General features: G+C 36.6%; 1 protein-coding gene across 2 annotated transcripts in view; it reads right to left on the reverse strand.

Moving 5' to 3' along the window:
* Positions 1-23,569, reverse strand: part of ADGRG6 (adhesion G protein-coupled receptor G6) — a 137,940-nt gene that overhangs the window by 113,526 nt on the left and 845 nt on the right. For both annotated transcript variants that reach the window (XM_077776110.1, XM_077776109.1), the window contains exon 2: positions 16,153-16,253. In XM_077776110.1, coding sequence (XP_077632236.1) covers positions 16,153-16,253 — 101 coding nt within the window. The remainder of the gene's footprint in view (positions 1-16,152; positions 16,254-23,569) is intronic.

The following is a 23,569-nucleotide window of genomic DNA, read 5'->3' on the forward strand; positions in this document are numbered from 1 at the left end:
AAGCTTTGTGAAATTGGCCCTTTAGGCATGTTCTTTTGTTAAGACCAAGGTTTTTATGTGACCAACTCCTTAGGAAGTATTATGTCATTTTGTCTATACATCAACAAGGTCAAAATGAATGAAATGCAGAATGGGCCACCGGGGTTTGCAGCAATCTGCTTAGTTCAAGTGAACCTGTTCCAATATGACAATTGAAATGCACTACTGTGCCTTTCAGGTCAAACCTATAGAGTGGATGGGTTACCCTCGTCTCAGATGTCTCCCTTTAAACAACGTTCTTTAGTTCATTCATATTGTAGTACCTACACTCCCTTGGTTTTGTGCAAAATAAATTTTAAAAAAAAGAAGACATGGATAAGGAAAAAATAGGAACATGAACAATCATAAAACACAACACACCAATGAAACAGAATAAATACAAGCTGTTACAAAATTCCAAAAGAGAGATAGAGAAAATTTGTAGGTTTAGAAAATGATTTCTTGCTCCAATTCTACCTTTAAAATGGGATCCAATATGTGGTGACACGGGTATTCACATAGATGAAAATTAAAGAAAAGAAACTACCCATCTTACCAACCTCATTTTAAATGCTTCTGACATCAAGAGGCATTTACCATCAGCCTTGAGATGGTGAAGTGCTTTATTAGGTAGCAAAGGGAATGAGTTTTAGGTTGAGGACAAGGTATAAAGAAAGACTTGGAGGTAGGGAAGTTTGTGGCTTGTCAGAGAAAAACAGGTTTTACACTCCAATTTTTTTTCTTAGATTATGAATGAGGAAACTCAAAAATAGCTTTGAAAATACTGGTTGAAGCTACCTGGTGAAGAACCTTGAATGTCAATCCGTAAAGGCAGCATTTCATTCAGGAACTGAAAGCTCTCCAAGGTTCCCAAGCAAATTACACTTTTTAAAGGTTTATTTGAAAGTGGTTTGTTACTAGATGGCAGAGGAAGACAGGAGACAACAGCCATCAGTTTTTTCTTATTACAAAAGTTGAGGCAAGAAGCAATTAAGGGTCTGCATTAAATAAAGAGAATTAAAAAAAAAAAAAAACCCCAAGATACCAAAGACCCTCCCAGGTTTAGCAATGGATTAGATCTCTGAGAAGTGCCGCTAAAAAGGAGACAAAGATACCTCTGAAAGTTTGATTCTGGACGGGAGAAAGATAATGTTATTAGTGAGACACTGAAACCAGGAAAAAGCACCTGAGACTGAAGAATGATCCATGCTGAATAGTGGAAGCAAAGAGTGCTGTGAGACTTGAATTCAGAATGCTTCTCACTGGTGGAGTTGTGCTTTTTAATTATGTTTGTCCTCAGACTACTTTTTGTTAGTTGTACTTCCTATTGTAGTTACAGAATGCATTATATTTTACATGTAACAATATTAATATGAAAGTAAAAGGATATATGAATCCATGAAAACTTAGCTGAATGGTTAGGAAAGTTTTTTATAAAGGTAAATGGCAGTTAAATATGGGTAAGATCTTTCACAACTGGTGGGGAACCTGAAAGATTCTGTGTTCAGAACTCTTCATAAGCAATCTCTCTCCACTGTAAAGGAATGAAAATTCAAAATCATGGCCATATAATGGGCATGTTTTATGCAAGAGAGACAACACTGAGCCCTAATTCAGATCTATCCTCAAAGGACTTGGTGCTATATTAAATGAACGGCAAATAAATTCAAGCTTACATTAAGTTCAAATAAAATGTGAGGGACTCCTGGCTAAAGCCACGATGAAGTAATAAGTATGTGACCTCCTCTCCCAACAGAAGCAAAACTAGAAAAGGTCAAAATATATGAAGCAATTACTTTGAGACATTGGAAAACTGACAGAAAAAGGCTCTGAAGCTTGACAGAAAAGAAAGACATCAGGTGAGCCCCATATGTCCATCGGAGAGTACTTTCTGAGCCCACACAGGTAGCTGGGACCCAGAGAGCAATGGCTTCTAGAGAGAAGATCTATAAAATTTCTCTAACTCTACCATGTTATAAGCTTGGTTTCAAGGTACCTCTGATACCTTAATAATGTATGAAGGTTTTAAAGAAAGAAAAACGTCCTATTCAATGGCTACCCCAATGTTGTTATAATTATCAGCACAGGTCCTACACAGCAAAATATTTGCCAGATCAGCTTAAGTTTAAACCTGTAGAAAACTCAGAAATGAGATCAGAATTAAAGGTGTAAAAAAGTTGAGCTTTACCTTTTTGTAATATTTATCAAAGTTTGAAATTATACCACTCTTCCCCCTTTAGATTTACTGAATTATATATAGCACTTCCTCAAACTATCCATCCAATAAGGATACATTCTTGCCCTCAAGAGATGTTTTTGTATAATCTCGGCATCATCTTGGATCTTCATATTAACAGTTGATGATTAGGGTCCCATTACTTTGTTTCAATCAATGGCCACATTCTCATTACACCCTTCATGGGCAAATAGTGACCTTTATGCAGGGCTACAGTCATGGCAGGTGTTTCTCCAGAAATGAGGCTGTCTTGACTGATGCTTTCAACCCACTATTTACCCAGGTAAACCTCTCAAGTCAGTAACCAGGGCAGAACAAATAGCCCCTCAGAAACCACTCACCAGGTGCTGACTCTATGCTAGGTTGGAATTTTCAAGTGTTTGATTGGATTTTACTTTCTGATTCATGCTTTATTTGCTGAGCAATCAGATTTCCAAAAAGATTTGTGAAGTTTTTCACAAGATGCATGAATTTTTGAAATAAATAAACACCTTGGTGAGGACAGAACAAAACAGAAGAAAACGTGATTTCAATAACAGCAAATGGAGTTAGTTTTCCTGGGCTACCTTTTTTATCTTTAATTAAAAGTAATAAGCCATAAATACAGTAAATCTACCATAAGGTTTTAGTTAAAAGGCAAAATCCAATGTAGGTATGAAAAACATAACCAATAGGAAAAAAATGATATGCTGATCATTGAATTCGTTTTATTAGATGGAAGAAAGATGCTCTCAAGGGAAACTGCAGTAACAACGTGAACTTTAGAATGTGTGTAGGGGCTAGGCGAAATGCAAGCTTACACTTGAGCTAAGTGAAGGTTATATCCTTTGTTGAAAATTCTTCTCCCACACACAAAAAAGAATATTCTTAAGTACTAAAAATATCTGAATAACCGTAACTAATCCATACATAGTAATATTGAATGTTCCTTTCTTGCTGGCAAAAAAACAAAAAAACAAAAAAACAAACCACACAGCAAAAACATTCTGCTTTAAAAAAGCTATCATTTAATTGATAGAGCTAGTAAAATCCTGATAGCTCTGGTGGTGTTGGAATTCTATTTATTGTGCCCTAGAACTATTAACTGGTGTTATTTCCAATTAGCAGAGATTTCTTCTTTTTTTTGGAGGTATAGCCGACATGCAATAAAATGCAACAATATTAAGTGTCGTGTTCAATGAGTTTTGATAGATGAATTCCCCTAGATAACTATATCCCAACTGAACTTTGGAACAATTCCATCAACCCAGTGTATCTGACTGTGTCTCCTTTCAGTCTGTGGCTCCCTGGTGGTGACAACTGTTCTAATTTTTATCACTATGGATTAGTTTTGCCTATCCTAGAACTCCACATAAATAAAATCACAGAGAATATATTCTATGTCCCTTCCTTGTTCAGTATGTTTTACAGATCCCCATTCATGTTGTTGCACATACCAGTAGCTCCATTTCTTTTTTGCAGAGTACTGTTCTGTTATATGAATATACCAAAATCTGTTTATCCATTTACATGTTGATGGGCATGTGAATTTTTCCCAATTTGGGGCTATTATGAATAATGATATTATGAAATAGTTATGGGAGCTTTGTGGGCAAATGTTTTAGTTTCTTTTGGATAAATACCCAATAATAAACTTATTAAATCTCAGTGTAGATTTGTATGTATGTAACTTTTTAAATTTTACACTTGCTCTAACAATGTAAGAAAGCCCCAACTGTTCCAAATCTTCACCACCACAGGTATGTTTCAGTCTTTTTAAATTCTAGCTAACGTAGTGGAGATGAAGTGGTATCTCCAGTTTTCAGAATGGTATTAGCACTATTCAAACCAATTTTCTTCTGCAAAACTAGTAGAATTAGATTAGGGAACTTTATGTACATATATCTAATGGGCACTGTAGGTATACACTGTACATATACAGAAATATAAAATCACAGTGTTTTGTAATCATATCCATACATAAAACTATAAAAATGGTGAGTATGCATTGATTTTATATTATTATGAAATCAATGCATGTTATTGCTAGAAACATAAAAATATGATGAAGAAGGAAACACCTGAATGGCACAGAGTTTATGATCATCTGTATTTCTTTCTATTTCTTTTTTAATTCACAACATTGTTTTAAAAAAAATCATTCTAGTTATAGTTTGATGCCCTGCCCTTTTCAATTACATTTGAATATTGACCCCCTACCCCCATCTCACTAAACATTTGAAAAAATAAAGTTAGAAGTATGTGTACCATTTCATCATGTAAATATATCATAATTTATCAAATCTCCTATTGTTGGATATGCAGGTTATGCTGAATATTTAATGATTATAACAAAGCCCTAGCACACACTGAAAACGTATCTCTGACTGTAAATGTGCATCTTTGCAAAATTTAATTTCAGAGCCAGCACTTAAGTCATGTTACTGACTGATCAAGGTAGCAGTACCACCCACACCACACCGACTTTTTCATTATTATCATTAGTTTAGATGCATTCTAAAAATAACTTAATGTCCGAGTACATGGACTTCAAGTTTAAATAAAAGCCAATATAGGTCTGAATTTTTAAAATATGCTTCTCAAAGGCACATTTTTCTCTCAAATAATACAAGATTCACTAGCATTTTTAACCTGAAACAGCCCATAGCATGTTTTCTGATTTTATTTCTGACTAGGATTACTACAATTAAGACACTCGGAAGGCAGTAGGATCTTACTTTTGAAAAAATGACCAAGTCCTCCTTTAATAATATGGAAAACAAAATTACACCGGTTCAATTTTATTATTAGATTTCATATCTAATTTTTTGCTTCCTAATGAATAACAAAATCAGATTCATTTACATACTCTGCCCTCAGAGCTAAAAGACTTCCAACCTATTTGAACACAGCCTAATGAACTCTATGTTTTTTCAGACCAAAACAATTGTTGTGACTTTCAGCACTCGATATTTATGTATCTCATGTATCTCTGCTTCCCACAAATGGGAGTTTCAAGTGTAAGTTAACCACAACTTCCCAGTTCCAAACGCTTTCAAATATAATTATAACAAAAATAAAGGTTCTGTAAAGTGAAGCCAGGCATACATATTGAATTTTTTTAGTTTCACTTGAACCAACCACTTTGAAATAAATATTCTCATAACTGCCTAATATTCTAATAACAGAACATTTTAAGATATGATGGGAATAATGAAAAGAAAAGAAAGAGGAATGCAAAACAGAAGCAATTGGGTAAATCAGAATATAAATTTAATTTAAATGAGAAAACAAAGAGAATATAAGCTGATAGGAAGTCAGAGGCACCTAAAGGTACAATCTGAAGAATATGAAAAACTGTATGTAAAACGGTATCTTGCAGAAGTTAAATATCATAAATTTATATCTTCTTTATATCATTAATGTAATAAAAACCTTCAGAAAACAGAATACTCAGGAGATCTTTAGGGCTTTAGAAAAACACAATATAATTATTTATACACCCCCACCCACACACAAATCAATACCTGTCAATACATCTCTAAAACAGAACAGTCTATATTTTAAGGGTGTGGAAGTAATAAATCCAAACGGAGACTACGCTTTCAAGGCATTCAGAAGCGAAGGAAATAACAAATGAAAACGACAGCGTAAAAGAACAAAAAGGTTGAGAGGAGGTGGAAAATGTTTGTTTGCCTTGAAAAGACGAGATTTGAATATGCTTGCAAACTAAAGTTGGAAGGCATAAAGCAAGATAAAAGTTTAAGCTACAGGTAATGGTGGGGATAGCTGTGGAAAAGACCGACAAAGAGAAAGGAAGAGACTAGCTGAAAGAATTAAGACAATAATCACCTTTGCATTTTCTACAAAAGTAGATTTTTTTTAAAAAAAGTGGTTTCTGTTTTTTAAAAAAGAGCTAAAAAATGTATTTCCACAGGAAATTCAGTCCTTGAAGCAAGTGAAAATAAACTATTCTGCTTATTGTACACATTTACAGTGGCCACTTTCTTCTTTTGGCACACATAATTCTTGTAAAGTTTTATGAAATTTCCTCTCTCAAATAGCCAGTCTTTCACAAAGATAGAAGGGTTGACTCATTAATTTTTAAAACTCAACATAGCACCTATGCTTTTCAATAAGTGGATATCCATGGCTCAATCCTAATTTTGCTTAGCAAAAATATATAAATTCTTTACCTTCTGCACTCATTCAATATTTAATTGAGACCCTACTATTTGGCAGACACTTGATAGAGCATAAAAAGCTAGGGAGCCATGAAATTACCTAAATTAAGGACTATGCACTCTATCCAGTAGGTAATAAGAATCTTCAAGGGAACTTAATGAGGGCAGCGGTGTGATTCCAATTTAACACCCCCCCCCCCCATGAAGGTAGATGATTTAGGGGCCAATTCAACACACCTGGTAGAGATGAGAGCCTTGAGGGCAGTAGTTCTAAAGACAAAGGCCAAATTTCTAATGTAGATTCAGCAACTCTTGGTGGCAATTAAATATGGGTTTGACCAAGAAAGAAAGGCACCAAAGATGGCTGAAATTCTATTAACTTCTGTCTCCAGCTTTTTGATACGTATATAGATGCTGTTCACCACTGGTGAGACAAGTGAGTCTGCCATATCTGAAGCAAAATGGTATGACAGAGAAAAAGCATAAACTACAGATTCAGAAAAACAGAACAAAACAAAACCAAAAAACAGTATGCTCCTGAGTTACTTAACTACAACCCCAGGGAGGGAAGGTCTTCACGTCTGTTCCCTTCCCAGGCATTTCTGAGGGCACATATCCTCCTGACCGCAGCTTGTGGAGACTCGTCTCTCTCCCTTCCTGGGCTGGCACTCCTCCCTCAGCCTGGTCAGTGTCGACTCCAGTGATGTCCGTCACAGGCTGGCCTCCCACTCACCTGTCTGACTTCACTCCTTACTCTCTTCTGTAGAGACCATTCTAGTTAAAGAAGTATTTATCCTTCCACAAAATCATTTTCAATGTATCCACGGGTTTGCCTTTGGCCCTTTTCCCCCTATACTGCCCTTCTCTCACAACCCCATTTTCCATTTTCCAGCCTCTGTTACCACCAGAGGGGATACCCCATGGGTACAAAACAGTCCCATGACTGCCCCAGTTTTTTACAGCAAGCCACACAATCTGATTGCAGAGAAATGTCTTCAAATGGTCAGTAAGAAGCCACACCGTTTTGTAAATACTTTGTTCGTCACCCCTGCTAGAGGACACAGTTTCAACACCGCTCCCTCAAAGGAAAACTTTTCTGAGACTTCTTCTGCTGTCCCTTGATATCAGCTCTGCAACTCTATTAGACCATATGTGACAGGACTTCCTATTTGTCCCATGGCAGGCTCTTCATCAACAATGTCAAAAACTCCTTGACATGATTCTGCTTTAACATCTCTCTCTCTCTCTCTCTCTCACACACACACACACACACAAACACACACACACACCCCACTCAAATATTACTATAATTATAATATAGCCCTTGGTTTTTAGAGGCTCTTAAGAGAAACAATATTTAACTCTGTGTTCTCTGTCTGATATTTAAATTCTATAATGCTCTCGTAAATGTTTAACATACTTTAATAATATTAGGGGGAGGGGAAAGGCTCTGATTAAGAAGGCCTAACTCTTAAATCAGCTAGACTCTCCCTGCAAAGGGACATCCAGAGTCACAGGGGCAGCTTGGAAAGCAGTTTGATTCATTCACTACACTCTGACTGAAGACCTCCTCTGGGGCCACACAATCATTGCATCATATGCATCAACAGGCATCCCCTTAAACACAAGAAATGGTTGATAATTCAGAGAGCACTTTCTTCTGAAATCATTATTAAAAGGCACAGACCTCTCTAATATGTATGTGAGAGATATGAAAGCTAGTCAAGTGGTGAGGAATGAGAGTCCTGACCAAACACCAGCAAAAGCATCAAGGCTTAAACTGGAAGGAAAAAGTCTGATTTTGTTAGCAAAGGCTCCCAGAGAAAAGCCACAAATTGTATTATTTACTGAAACATCACTATTTCATCAGTATTGGAGTAGAAATGCTGTGGTCATGAGCTCCCTCCAAGTAACAGATTTTCAGGTAACCATTGCAAAGAGACATGCAATTAGCAGTCCAAGTAAAAAGCTAATATTGACCAGCTAGGAGATGAGTGATTAAGACACCGTCTGATTAGAGCCACTCAGGAAGGAAGTGGCAGGGACCACAGTCCACAATGCCTCAGTGAGCATACTTAGAGCTCATTCTCTGTAAAATACCTAACACCAAGCCAAAATATCTTTAAAAGTCTTGCTTTCTCCCCCTATAGCAAAATCACTGAGGCCACCCGAATTACCAGGACCAGAAAAATCTCATTTTGTACCACACAATTCTGTTTGATAAAGACAGTAATGCAGCAAAACTGTTACCTAGGCTCAATAAAGGCCAGTATTCATTATATATATACTCAAGGGGGAAAAAAAGAAAAAGAAAAAGGTAAAGAAAAGAAAGAAAAGAACTGTGAATGTGTTTAAAAGCAGTGATTAATATTACCATTCAGGCTGTTTTCTTTTTTTTCAGTTCTGCCATTTCACTTTGACAATATGCTTTCCAGTTTTGACCAGGTAAAGAAATCTTCTAAAAAGATCCCTTTATTTAGAGATTTGTAAAAAGTACGAGGAGTAGTTCATTCCTGTGGCTTTGCCCAGACTAATAATAGGGAATAGTGTAATTTTATAATTAAAGAGAAGAAAAAGAGAACATGGTTTTTAATTGAGTAGATACAGTCTGCCATCTGAACTCTAGTGGGAACATTTCTTTATCAAAACGAGTAACACCAAGCTTAAAGCAGACTGTGTTAGAAACAACTTTTTTGACTCTTACATAAAGGTTGATGTATTTATTAAAGAGAATTCTGTAATGTTTAAAAACAGGTGTATCATTTCTAAACCACAAGTTTAAGATGAAGCTGATTTAAGGATGACTGCAAACTAAGAATATTTTGATGTGAAATGCATCAAAACTCAACCTATTTTCTCAAGAAATGAGCCCATCAAAAAAGATTACTTGGCTATACATATTTTAAGATTATTTTGAAAAAAATTCAAGATAATTAGTCTTAATCATAAAAATACGGTAGTTTTCATAGCCCCCACTGGACTACTTTACCCCTCTCAGAAAGTTTTGTCTTGTTTTGTTCTTAATAGAAAGGTTTATCTGAATTGGTTGGTGACAGCCCTGCCTGTGTGCTGGCAAAAGAACTTATTTTCTTTTCAGGTGTTTAAGTGTGTTAGTTCAGCGGAAGACAAAGGATGTTTATAATACTGTGACTTCATGTTCATTGTGGAATTAATCTATTCTCTCATCTAGCCTCTATGCTTCCCTCCTCTGCTGCCTCACCCTGCAAAGTATATTTACTTCTTAAATTTGGAATGAGTTTCTCTCTTTCTCTTTGGTTCTTTTCCATTTTGTTCTTTTCCACATTCTTTCCTTGCGGATCCTATGCCATTGCAGTCAGGGTAAGAAAGGTGCCAAGGAGCACATACTCTACTTGCTGAAAATAAAATGAAAACTCCTTAGAGAATTATTAATTTGAAAGTTGAGGAAAATTTTGTACCTGCCAAAGTCCAGAATTCTCCCAGGTTTCTCCTGTCAAATAGTGTTTCCTGCCTAATCTCCAGTTCAATATAAAAATTACCTGCTAAACTGAAACGAAACACACACAGAAGAAACTTTTGAAGTAAAACAATTAAAAGTATATGTACCTCAAAAAACTAGACTGTACAACATACACACACACTCTATAATTAAGTGGTTCACCAAGGACCCTTTCAAGATTTTTAGTATAAATTCTTCTTCAGTATTAAGATTTTTTCTTTCTGTCCTGATTTCCAGAGATGTGGAATTTGAAGGATCCCTGGTTTTAGTTCTTGGCAACCAATCACTAGGAGAGTATTTGGCACTTAGAGAACCAGCTTAATCGTCTTATCTTGCCCGAAGATAATAGTCTGTTATCACTTCCAAATGGCCACTCATCAAATATCTGAAGACCACTCTCTTACTCTGGCTGACTTCATGATTCTAAAGTAAATGCGACATTTCTCTAATTTCTTTTATTCAGCAAGAGTATTGCTCTTTAAAAACCAAAATGAAAGAAAGCAAATTGTTACACAAAAGCAACAACGTTGTATCTGACAAAGGACGTGAGTCTACAGGGGCGGCCGCCCCCACAGAGGCTTCTCAGAGCTCAGAGGAGACAGGGGGGCCCTGAAACACTCCTCGGACGGTGCTCCAGGCCCCGCACCAAGCAGATCTCCTGCTCACGCTGCTGCTCACCAATTCCCTCTAGAGGATGACAGCCATGGCTAGAGACAGTGTGACCTGGCCAGGGAACAGCAGGACTCAGATGACTACCCTGCCTTCCTGATGCCGTCTAAGTGGGGTCAGTGTCATTAGTGGCCCCATCACGCTGCCCAGTCACTTGAAATTGTCACCATGGTGGTGACAAGTCATCCTCTTTCCACATTTATGTGATTGGCTTTATGACTCCAGTGTAGGATTTCATAGTTCCTCACGTCAAATTCAGATCATCTCAAAGGCACACAAAGGAAATTATCTGGAAAGATGCTTCAAGGCAACTTCTATGTACAAACTTGGGAGGTTTGCTTATTCGGTCACATTGGCTCCTCCAATCTCAAGTATAAAATAAGAAAACAGCTTTCAGCTGAAGGCTACCTACAGACAGTAATTTGGAGCATTTTGATCCTAACTAAAAAACAAACTTTATTACAAGACAGTATAATTTTCTGTTAGTCACTTGATCATTATTCTGGCTATTTTTTCACTCGATAAAACAGTTTGCTGGCTCATAGGGAAGTTCTATTTTTAACTTTTTGAGGAACCTCCTTACTGTTTTCCGGAGTGGCTGCACCAGTTTGCATTCCCACCAGCAGTGCAAAAGAGATTGTCTTTCTCTGCATCCTTGCCAAATTCTGTTGTTGCCTGAGTTGTTGATGTTAGCCATTCTGACAGGTGTGAGATGACATCTCATTGTAGCATTTATTTGCATTTCTCTGACAATGAGTGATTTAGAGCATTATTTACAAAAGCCCAGAAGCACCCAAGTGTCTGCTGATAGATGAATGGATAAAGAAAATGTGGTATGTATACATGGCATGGTATGATACATGGTATGTATATCACAAGACATGGTATGCATATAGATACAATGGAATCTTATTCAGCCCTCAAAGTGAATGTAATCTTACTACTCACAATGATGTGGATGGAGCCAGAATATATTATACTAAGCGAAATAAATCAGTCAGAGAAAGACAAATCCCGTATGACCTCACATACATGTGGAATTTAAGAAACAAAACCAATGAGCAAGGGGAAAGAAAGAGAGGGAGAGACAAGCCAAGAAACAGACTCTTAATTACTGAGAACAAACTGATCGTCCCCAGAGGAGAGGTGGGTGGGGGGATGGATGAAATAGGTAATGGGGATTAAGGAGTGCACTTGTCATGATGAGCCCTGGGTGATATACAAAAGTGCTGAATCGCTATATTGTACACCTGAAACTAATATAACACTGTATACTAACTACGCTGTAATTTAAAAAAAAAAAAAGAATGGTTTGCACAATTAGCACCTTATTCTTTATCTTTCAAACACATTAATAATAAAATGGCCAAAAATACATGGCAGATTTGTAAAAGGATTATTTTTCTATGCATTTGAAAGCCTCTTTAACCAAATATAAAAATAGTATAAAGTGATATAACTACCACATAAATACCTAACTTCAAAGTAATTGATGTTATAGAATAATTGCTCATTCTTTGACCATGAAAAAAATCAACAAACAAACAAACAGAAAAGCACAAAATTGCTTTTGCCCAATTACCTACCTTCTAGAACTGTGCTGTGCTCTGGGCTAGAAAGTATGCAATTCAGGCCAGACTGTACTTTCAAAACATTTCCCTTTTTAGCTGTTGATCTATCACTGAGCTTTGAAATAATCTGCTGATATCATCGATTTTTCAGGAGAGAAGGGAGGCTCCTCCCTCAGTGCTCATGACTAAGGCTATCTGTATGGAAACAGGCTCCTGGTTGCTTAGGAATTCATTGGCTCTCTGCTGTCTGTTTCCCATTCTACTTGAAGTAGTAACCTTCAGTCAGCTTGAGATACCATCATTCATGTTCAGAGTCATGGAGTGTCACGCCATATAAAAAGACGTTATTATTTGAAACACGTTGAAGAGATTCCTATCAAGTAAGGGAAGAGCCAGAGTAACAGTTACGTGTCTAACAGAAGATTATAACATTCATGTACTTTGACAGCCTCTCTGGCCACTTTTTTAATGTGGCTTGTAAAAAAATTTTTTTATCAGGTTTTCTTCTGTTTGTTTTTCCAAGTTATTAAAGTAATATTCATTGTAATAAGGCAAATAATTCAGAGCCATATAAACTTCCATTGCCTTTCCCCTTCTGTTCCAACCTGTGCTCCTGAGGATGACCTGAGGGTGCCCCATTATAAAGCCTGATATGTATCATTCCATGTTTTACTACGATTTTTATACAATCTGATACAAACGTATATGTACATAACATATTCCCGTTTTGTAATACAACCTATTACAAACCTGGAATAATCTTCTACTGTTTGGCCATTTGTTTTTTAACTTAGTATTACCGCTGATGCTTTCAAAGCCAATATACACCATTTGACCACATTGTTCTCAATGGCTGCACAGTATTTTACAGTATTAATGTAAAATAATTTATATAATCATTCCTCTGTTGAAGAACAATTACAGTCTTTGCCAAATGTTCACTATTACAATGTTACAGTTAACATACTGGTATATATTTCTCTATGTATTATGTGGTTTTTTTTAAATTTCTGTCAGCTAGACACCAACATGGGGGAGTGATATACTGAAGAAAATACAAATTCTTAATTTTTAAAAAATGTTGCTTACTTAACTCAAGGGACAAAGCCAACTGTGTTAGTGTGTGACCTCTTTCCAACAATGTTGATAATACCCATATCCAGTATTATCAACATTTCTAAATAGTGTCGAGCCAGAGGATAAAAAAAATCAAGTTTAATTGTTTTAATTTATACTTCTGTGGGACTAGTTTAAATATGCAGCTGTAATTTGGTTATAGTTCTTATTGAAAGTTATATTCATCACTTGTCAAGAGACATTGCTTTTTTAAATCCTGCAGGGCATAAAACTTTATACCATTTGCTTTGTAAATTCCCTGTGAAACTACAGGCGTTAACATACCTACCACAAGACTTCATCTTGCAATTCTATTATATGAACTGAACTAAAGATGTTATCCAAATTAAACTGGAGTATTCTAATTTTTAATCATCTCACCTAAGTGTCTATCTTAACAATCAAAAGAGGTTTTGCCAGCCCTTTACCCTAGCTTTGATAACCAAATTACCAAAACATTAACAATCAAGGGAACAACCAAAATCTATACAGATTGTCACTGACGGGTAACATGATGCAAGAGTGAAAAGGGGTGCCTTTGAATTGGGGACAGGAGGGCTTATCTGAGGTGGTAATAATTGAGATCTAAGTGTCAAAAAAGAAATTTGCAGTTTAGGAAGAGGAGGGTACAAGGAAGGCATGGTCCAGAAACAGGTGGGCCAATGTGTCTAGAAAATAGTAAGGTGAATGAAGTAGTTGTATGGATTATACAGTTTGAAAGGGAAGTAGATTTGGGGATAGGAGATAGGAATCAAGAGTCTTGTTTGCACATGTCAAGTTTGAGACCCATTACATATATATTAGCAACCCTACAAGTGACTCCAGGGTCAAGGAAGGGGCCAGGGCTGACAAACTGGATTTAGGAGACAGTGGCTTCAAGATGCGATTGAAAGTCACTGGACTCCATAAGATCACATAGGGGTCTCGCAGCGAAGTGAAAAAGTCAAAGAGTGCATACACTGCAATACAACATCACAGTTAAGCACCGAGTGTTCTTCAAAAATACAGTTATTCAAAGTTACACTATGACTTAAAGATAGGACTCTGAACACTCATTATCAAAAGTTTTGATATTCATTATTTTAGGGAAACTTACATTGAGCTGTAAGGCAAAAATTGTATATTAAAATGTCAATAATAATCCCTAAGTTCAGATACCCATCGGTGAAGTGGTGGCATTTTGAGTGAGTCATGGTTACAGATAAATAGATATGAAGTGTTCTAGGTTCATGAGTAAATACAGATTACTGTCTGTCACAAAGCCTTATGTGATCCACATAAAGTGCTGGATAATGAAAGGAATTTTTTTTAAAGATTTGTGTGAGACAGTAACTTACAAACTTAAGGCCTTTATTTCCCAAGACATTGACAATGAGAGGCTCCTGAAATTCTGCAACCTAGGTGTTCCCCTTGCCTCACCCTAGTCCCGGCCAGCTGCCTCCTTTTAATTAGTCTGAGAACATGTGTTTCATTTCATTTGTTCAAGCGATTGAAACAATGAATGTGGATATGTCAATTAAAACGTTGACATCAAAAATTAAAAACTCAATTTAAGGTTTGAAGTAGCCTTGAAAATTGGCAAATGCCATGACCTAAGAAAAATGAAAGTAACTAGATTTCAGCTAATTTTAATCTCATAATTTACTTCTCATCATGTGATTGGTTCTTGGTGGGTCACTTGTGAAAGTTAAGAAAAAGTTCAACACTATAACCAAAGAAATTCAATGTATATTCAATCTTCAGTTCTCCTCACAAGCTTCTTTCCTCTTTTGGCAATGAAAGTAAAAGAAAGAGTGGCTTTGTCATGGATTTGAAACAAATACAGAAAAAGCTTCAAAGAATCAGTTTTGTTTTGAAACCATTAAACCATGTGCCAGGAATTTTCCGAGCATCTGAAACGCTTAAAATACTTGATGGCTTGGAAAAAGTACATTTATATACTAAATATAAGTTGAATTTCTTAATCCATGAATAAACAATTTCAGAAGTAATCTATTTTCATGATTCATTAAATATACTGTTTATAATGTATAGATATGTAATATAAATATGGAATGTATAAAATCTTTAAGCACCAATTAATAAATACATAACATTACATAAGAATTTTCTTCTAAAAACAAATACAGTAAACTGAATGAATACAGCAATTTAAAAAAAAGAGCAAAACAAAATGGACTTAAGAGAAATGCAGTTTGATCAGGAATAAAACCTGATAATGAAAAAACAGTTTACTTTTAAACATCACTCCCATCCGTCGGGTTCTGATTGGCTCGTTCATACAATCAGCTGATGATAGATAATTCAGTTTTTGCAACAATCACTAAAAAGATCTTGTTTCAAAGTTTAGAAAAAAATTGTAATTACACAGATTTGATATTTTCATTCCAAAAAACTATAATTACAATTAACTTTTTCATATCATTTTAAGTGAACTAAATGAACCCCACAGTTTAAAACCTTAATTTCAAATTCCTGTCTCATGCTGCAACATGGTAAGAAAATCAGGATAAATAAAAACAATAGTCTGTACTTTCCATAAATGACTCCAAAAAAAACTTGAAAAGAGAAAGAATTGAGTATTGTATACTTATTCAATAGAAGAAATAGCTAGCACATTTTTATAGTCAGATATGTTGCTATCTCATCATTCAATATGGGCTAGACAAATAAAGCTAAAAGAAATGCAGCAAAGATTAAAGAAATACACTCATTAGAAAAGAGAACAATGATCAAAGTCATACTATTCACACAGAAGTCAGAGAGGCCATGTAAGTAAAAGCCCGCAAGGACCGAAACAGAAACAAAAAAAGAGATCAAATAAATACATAGCATACTTCTACTACAAGCAATGTGATCACTCTTAAATTCAGGGTTTGAAAGAGACGGAGTCTTACTCACCTGAAAGAGGAAGGTACACAATACATAAGGCAATTAAGAACAGAAGAGAACTTGGTTTCCATTTCCAATGGCAGTTCCACGTTTGATCTGAGTGGAGCATCCTGGAGGAAGAAAGCAACATCAGGACACTGAGCATTCTTCAGTGAGGCAGCAGGGCGACAACAAAGTGTATGGTCTCCACAGAGATCGGAAGAGAGCGATCCCTAAAGAACAGGAGGCTTCCCAATGGAGATGGAGAAATATTCAGATAATTCAAATCCATTTATCAAAAAATAAAGTAATTTCATCTTCAACCTTCATTATCATCAGTCCCATGCCCATCTTACCCAAGAGGATTTTATATCAACCTCTCTTATAATCTCCCAAAAATGTAGACTTCAAGGAAATGCTTTCATTTTATGACATCTGCTGCTTTAGAAATGAAAACATTTAAAATAAAAATAGGTTGCCCAATTGCCTTCTTTCCCTTAAAATTAAGTAATGAAAGGACGCCTGGGTAGCTTAGTTGGTTAGGTGTCTGACTTTGGCTCAGGTCATAGTCTCCTGGTTTGTGGGTTCGAGCCCCACATTGGGCTCCATGCTGACAGCTCAGAGCCTGGAGCCTGCTTCTGTTTCCCTCTCTCTCTGCCCCATCCTCTGCTCACAATCTGTGTCAATCTCTCTCAGAAATAAACATCAACAATTTTTATTTTAAACTAAGTAATGAAGCATTAACATCCAAAAAGAATAACTATATATAATTCCTATCAATGTTTTAAAGTAGTTACTAAACACCAAGTATTATAGAAACTATAATTATGTGTACAGTAGTCTCATCTTTAAACTCAAAATTGCACCTAATAATAATTTAGACACAACATCCATATTATCTTGGCTTAGAACAGTGGTTTGAAACCTTTCATTGACTCAGCCCCATCCAAAGAGACAAGCCAGTGAATGGGGCAGCAAGCCACCATTGGGGGCCACAAAAGGACTGATTAGCAAGAGAGCCATGAAGCAGGCAAATGGTTAGTAGCAGAAAAAGAAAAAAAATCTCCAGATCTCAAAACCTCCAAAGGGAATTTCCATGGTTCCAGGTGACAGTTGAGAATCTTTTTTATTTCTAACAAGAGAAACAACTAATAAGATACTTTAGGATCACACTAATACCTTCTTTACCTGAAGGTTGCTCATCTGGAGTAAAACACATAATATGATCCCAAAACCAGATAAGCAGGAAAAGAAATACTCAAATAGGCAAAAATAGGTACCAAGTGATTTCTGCACTTGCCTCAAGCCTCATTTCCAGTCCATCCTTTACTGTTACAGACCACGTACATTGCAGAGGGAGCAAGCTATGGAGTCAGCTAGACCAGGGTTTGCTACTTATAAACTATGCAGCCCTTTGGAAATGTACTTGACCACGCTGTGTCTCCAACTTTTCACCTCCAAAATAGAAACTCTAATCCATTAGAGCTCCTAGATGATTAAATCAGAGCATGTCTTTTGAGAACAGTGCCTAACACTCAGCAGGAGCTCAACAAATATTAGCTACTATTATTGTTACTAACATCCTGGGCATTCTACCGTAAGTATGGTTATTCTGTCCACAGTAAAATCAAAAGAAAAGCCTTAAACAAGAATGGACCATAGGACGTTTTAAACTAACACCTCTGTTGACTCTGTGACTACTTCTGGATTACCTGGGAACAGAAATGAAATGGATTATTCATTAATACAGAAATTCTGAGCAGTATCTGATATTCATGCCATGTTTTTATATTCACCCGACTAGAAGTTCTAGGATCCCTTGGTTCCTAGTGGAAATTCTAAACCAGGCAAAGCTTACAATCTGCGGAGTATTATTCTGGATGGAAGATGTGTTTCAAAATACATCCATCCAAAATATTTGAAATTTGAAGCAATATTACTGCTTATGGGAACCAATATGCCACAGGACATCATAATGATATAATAAGAATGGATGTGAACTCTGGAATAGCACAGAGGTACAACCTGGTGCCTCAATTTATTATGTGACTTTAGAGGCAAGTACTTAAAATGCTGAGACTATTTCCTCTTCTGTATATAGGATGTCATCTATCAAAAGAAGTGCATGGCACTTCGTAAGGGCTTTAGAAAGGGGAGATGATAAATTTCTATCACATGAAACGTTCACTCATTTGGAAGAATGGGTCCATTCATTTTGGATGAATGAGGTGTTTCCCATTCATACTATGGATGAATTATAATGTATGCTTCTAAAACAAAAAACACAACTATATATTCAAAGAACTTTAGAGCTGGGAATACCAAAGATGAAGTCTAACCTTCACATTCCACAGAGGAGGAAACTGAGGCCCAGAAAAATAAAGGGGCAGAGCAATCAAACCTAGCTACCAGCCCTACCATTTACAGAGGAGAGTATCAGTTCAAGAGAAATCCCAGCTTCTTCATCTCTCTGGCACATGACAATCTTCCTTTGTCAACGTTTGGATAACGGTCCCCTTAAATTTCCATGCTCTCTAAAATAATCCTCCAGGAGGGGTGCCTGGGTGGCTCATTTGTTAAGCATCCAAGTCTTGATTTCAGCTCAGGCCATGAACTCACAGTTCGTGAGTTTGAACATCATGCTGGGCTCTTCACTCACAGTATGGAGCCTGCTTGAATGGAGCCTGCTTGAAGTTCTTTCTCCCTGCCTCTCTGCCCCTCCCTCTCTCTCTCTCTCTCTCAAAATAAATAAACTTTAAAAATCCTTAAGGAATCATGTTTGTTAGCTTGGCAACATTTAGTATTTTTCATAACGCAACTTTCTTTTGCTATAACAAGTTCTTATATTTAGGGATTCTGTAGTCAATCCTGAAGCTCTGTCCTTTCAGACAATAGCTGCAGATAATGACCAAGGGCTTCATCTGGTTCCCAAGACTCCAACACATCATATTGAAAAGGAACCCAGGACAAGGCAAGCACTTGTAACCAAACTTAACCCACATGACAAGTCAACTTTCATCCACTTGACTGTTTACTGAAGAACAGATATAAATAAATTAAGAATAGAACAGAGGAAGGAAAGCACTATGTGTCTTCTCAGGGGATCGCTTAGCAAAGACACATCCCTGAGATTTAAATAACTTTCTCACAAGAATGGAAAATCCAGAACAGGGTTACTAAGGTTCTAAACAGGAGCCACAGAAAACATAATACAATCTTGTGTTACTTGAGTCATAGCCTCAAAGTTCTGTTGAAGAGGGCAAGAACATTTTTAAGGAAAGAGAGTCCTAGAAGACTTCTTTCACCTGACAAGAATCTAAGCATTAAATTTAAATCCAAGCAATAAAACTTATCACTTCATAGGCAAAAATTTTTAAAAATCACAATACTAAGTACCTTGCCTAAGATCACATAATCAGTGGTGACTGAGCAAAGAGATCCCTGATGCCACCTGGCTTCCAATTCACCTGTCCTTCTTGAGAACCAAGATACCTCTACTGCAAACTCACTCCACTTTTCAGTCTGCACAGGCTACAACATACAACATGCTTGAGTCCCTGTCAGAATGACCCCTCATGAATGTGACTTAATCCTAACACACCACTGAAATAATCAGTAGTCTAGAAAACCACATGTCTTCCACCTCTCTACTCCTTAAAAGTCAAGTTTGAAGAAGAATTGGTGAAGAAAATTTAAAATCAGTGGAGAAATTGACATGGCACTAATTCTATTTACCAGCAATAGTCAGAATTACATTATTCCTCAGATCGCAAGTGTATTTCTATGTCCAATCTTTTCACAAAGGACCATGAGGAGTGGCACAGAGAGTACCTTAATTCCTCTAGAGTGAAAAGAACATAATTTGGTTTATTCAAGCCTGAGTATAATTGTATTCCTCCTTTTGGTTAAAGATCATGTCCCTGAGCTCAAGCAATGAATAAAAAGAGAAAGCACTATTCTATTACTCAAGTTCTTTTATTAAGTTGGGTTTACCCCGACTTCAAACAGTAGAAACGTTTATTCTTCAGATCTGCACAAATCTTGACCCTTATTTGGGCAGAAACATCCTTTGTACCATGGCGTGTACCACAGGTGAAATTAAAAGGCAACCCTGAGAAACACACATAGACTCCATGTAAAACTAGGACTATCTGAAAAAGGACACTGTATCAATATCCTGGTTGTGACACTGTATTACATTTTTCAAAATGTTACCACTGGGAGAAACTGGGTAAAAGGCACATTGGATCTCTACTATTTCATCCTACTGCCTGTAACTTGAGAAGTATCTCAATAAAATTTTCAATTAAATTAGTAACTCCTAAAGCCCTGGCATATATAACTTACTTTCAGATGATTCAGGAAAAACAATGTGTGTACATGTACAGGCAGTGGTGGGTGGAGGGAAGAAGAGAGGATGGAGAAGAAAACAAATGGGATAAACATTTACAGCAAGTGATTCCACATAATATACAGGTGCTTTTTGTATTATTCTTGCAACTTTTCTGAAGGTTTAACATTCTTTTTTTTTTTAATGCTTATTTATTTTGAGAGAGAGAGAAAGAGGGAAAGAGGGAGTGAATGCACATGCCCAAGTGGGGGGAGGGACAGAGAAAGAGCAAGCGTGAGAGAGAGGAATCTCTGTGCTATCAGCACAGAGCTTGATGAGGGGATCGAACTCGGGAGCCGAGAGACCATGACTGAGCTGCAATCAAGAGTTGTAAGCTTAGCCCACTGAGCCACCCAGGTGCCCCACTTTAAAATTATTTCCAAATAAATTTAAACACACCCATAGACATTTACACTGAAGTGTATCCATGTTTATCTCTTGACACTCCCACCCACTATTATTGCCTTAGTCATCATCAGTTTGATAGAAGTAGCATCTCATTTGGATTTCCTTTATTTGGATTGGCATGTTCAAATCGTTTTTGTAGTTTTCAATTATAATAGGAATATTTTCTTACTAATTTGTGGTTTCTTGTTACAAATCCTATACTAAATATGCTAAGGTTTTGTCATATTCGCCATAAATATTTTAAATGCAGTAATCCTGAGTGCCTTAGGCATTCCAAATAATTCCATCCTGAATAATGCTTATAAAGGAAAATGAGATGATACTCAAGTAACCAGGCTCAAGTTTTACTGTCATTTTTTAGTTACCACTGAAATATTCTTTAAATGCTATCACCCCAGTAACTAAGTATGCATTTTAATACCATCCAATATAGATAATGCAATAATGCTATCCAATCAGAAATGAAATGGAAAGATAGGGTTTTTGCCCAAGCATGCCACACACATTGAACAAAGTCTTACTCTATTTAGTCTAAAGTCTAAAGAGTCTCTAGAAACTTTTAATCATCCCATCAGAAATATAAACTCTGTAAGAGATGGGCAGTTAGAAAAATGGTCAAGCTTAAGGAAGTGGATGTCAGTTTATTTTTAATGTATAAACTGATTCTCTTTCAAATCATTATTTCCAGAAATCAGAATGACGTGTCCAGTTAAGCAGTAAAACTACAAGCTTCTAATATTTCCCATAAGCCAAGAGACAATAACTTCATTCACCATTCACATTGGAAAAGCACAGTGTCATGTAATTTATATAAGCCATAAATGGAATAGGAGCTTCATGCAGCTTGAAACCAGTTAACACAAGTCCTGCTAAATCTGCTAAATTTCTTAGGATATGAAAAAATATAATCAGTACAACTCCAAATATATTTATGCAATCTATAACTTGAATGTAACAATATATTAATATTCTCTCTCCACAAACAGTAGGCAGAAAATACCTTAGTTTGTGTGCTTGAACCCACTAAAATTAAAATTTAAAAGATAATATAGTTTGTGTTCCCCATTTTAGCATTTTTCAACAAGATAATGTTTACTTCGGAAAGGTTGGTATTATTTCCATATATTCTAACATACTAGTTTCTAAAAAGAATCAGCTCATCTTAAACCATTCCGTATGAATTACAAACAGCAAAACAGAAAAAGAAACCATTATGATCTGGCAAGAAATGGAAAAACTTGCAGACAAAATAGCTCCATAAAGAAACTCAAAGTGGGGTACTAAACTATACTTTGTGTGATTAAATATTCCTATTTTAACTCTCTAATGACATAAGAATTTCTGAACATGTGGAATTCAAATGGAGTAAATAATTTCATGAGGAAACTTTTACATTACCTGTGGATCAGTTTCACGTTAGATTTTAAAAAACTGGTATTCATGCTTTTCTTTCACTTCCCATAAGATCTACATTACCTAGGAAAGCTGAAAGTAAGCTACTAGACAAATATCTGCCGTTAAAAACCTTGCTATATTTTTAGGAAAAACTGAAGTTTAAAACAAATTCACATTCATTCAAAATGTGTCGCCTGTGTACGAGAACAAGTCTTCTCTGAGACTGTTGGCTGCATCTCAAAACAAATTATTTCAGGTTACACTTCGTTGATTCCACTGGCATGAAGGAAACCTTAAAATTCACAGGTGTGCATTTACTGCACAGTCACTTTAATAAAAATAGGTAGTTCTTTTCTAATTCTACTGCTCACCACCTGGAACAGAGGGCTACATTTGCGGGCACTACTCTTCCTGTTTTAAAAATGTGTCCTGGGTGGTGAGAGAAGGTGAAGTTGCAAGGAAAGGAAAGACAGGGCCTGAGGCGCAAGTCTCTACCCAGGTATTAAGCTGAAAGAGGAAATTCTGATGGAAACACAGAAGGATCCCGTAGCTGGAGGAGGAAGACTGAGTATCAATTTCTAGAAACTCTTGGATGTTAGTGGAAGGGAGTAAAATGTCAGCGGATCTGTCCAAGATTAAATAAAACATCAGAGGGAAAATTACATATTACAGGAACAGGCAACTTCTGAGTAGGACACAAACATAGGGCCTTTTTAGAACAATCTTCCTTTTTTCCATTCTGGAAGGCCCAGGCTGCGCTCAGTGGCCCTTTCGCGGGGTCGCTGGGAGAAACCTCAGCACTTCGATGATAATTTCGTAAAATCAAAACCTCTTCGGTTTCTGTGACCCTTCACAGCCCTCCATCCCCCACTTCTAATTCAAAGCAAGTCACCTCCCAGATCCCATCCCGTAAAATGACATAGTCCTTCATTACTTTTAATCTACACAAGACAACCAAGAAATTTTTCAGCGCGTTTTTTTTTTAACCACTCAATAACCCAAAGATCCAAGAATAACTTCGAAAGTCAAGGGTGACAATGTGTAAAGTCAACATTTTCTCGGTATACCAGTACCTTCCAAGCCCGCAGGTGCTGATCCAGGAGCGCTCTCTCTTGGTAGCGCAAGGCCCCTGGATGGAAGAGCGATGCCTGTTACTCCCTGTTTAATTTGACTCGAAAACACGTTTTCCCCATTCTTGAAGCCCTGCCCTTTTTTATTACGCTTTACACCGCCCAAATGTGAGGTGTCCCTCTC

The sequence above is a fragment of the Crocuta crocuta genome, unplaced genomic scaffold (assembly GCF_008692635.1).
Source record: "Crocuta crocuta isolate KB4526 unplaced genomic scaffold, BGI_CrCroc_1.0 scaffold25, whole genome shotgun sequence".
NCBI classification, from domain to species: domain Eukaryota; kingdom Metazoa; phylum Chordata; class Mammalia; order Carnivora; family Hyaenidae; genus Crocuta; species Crocuta crocuta.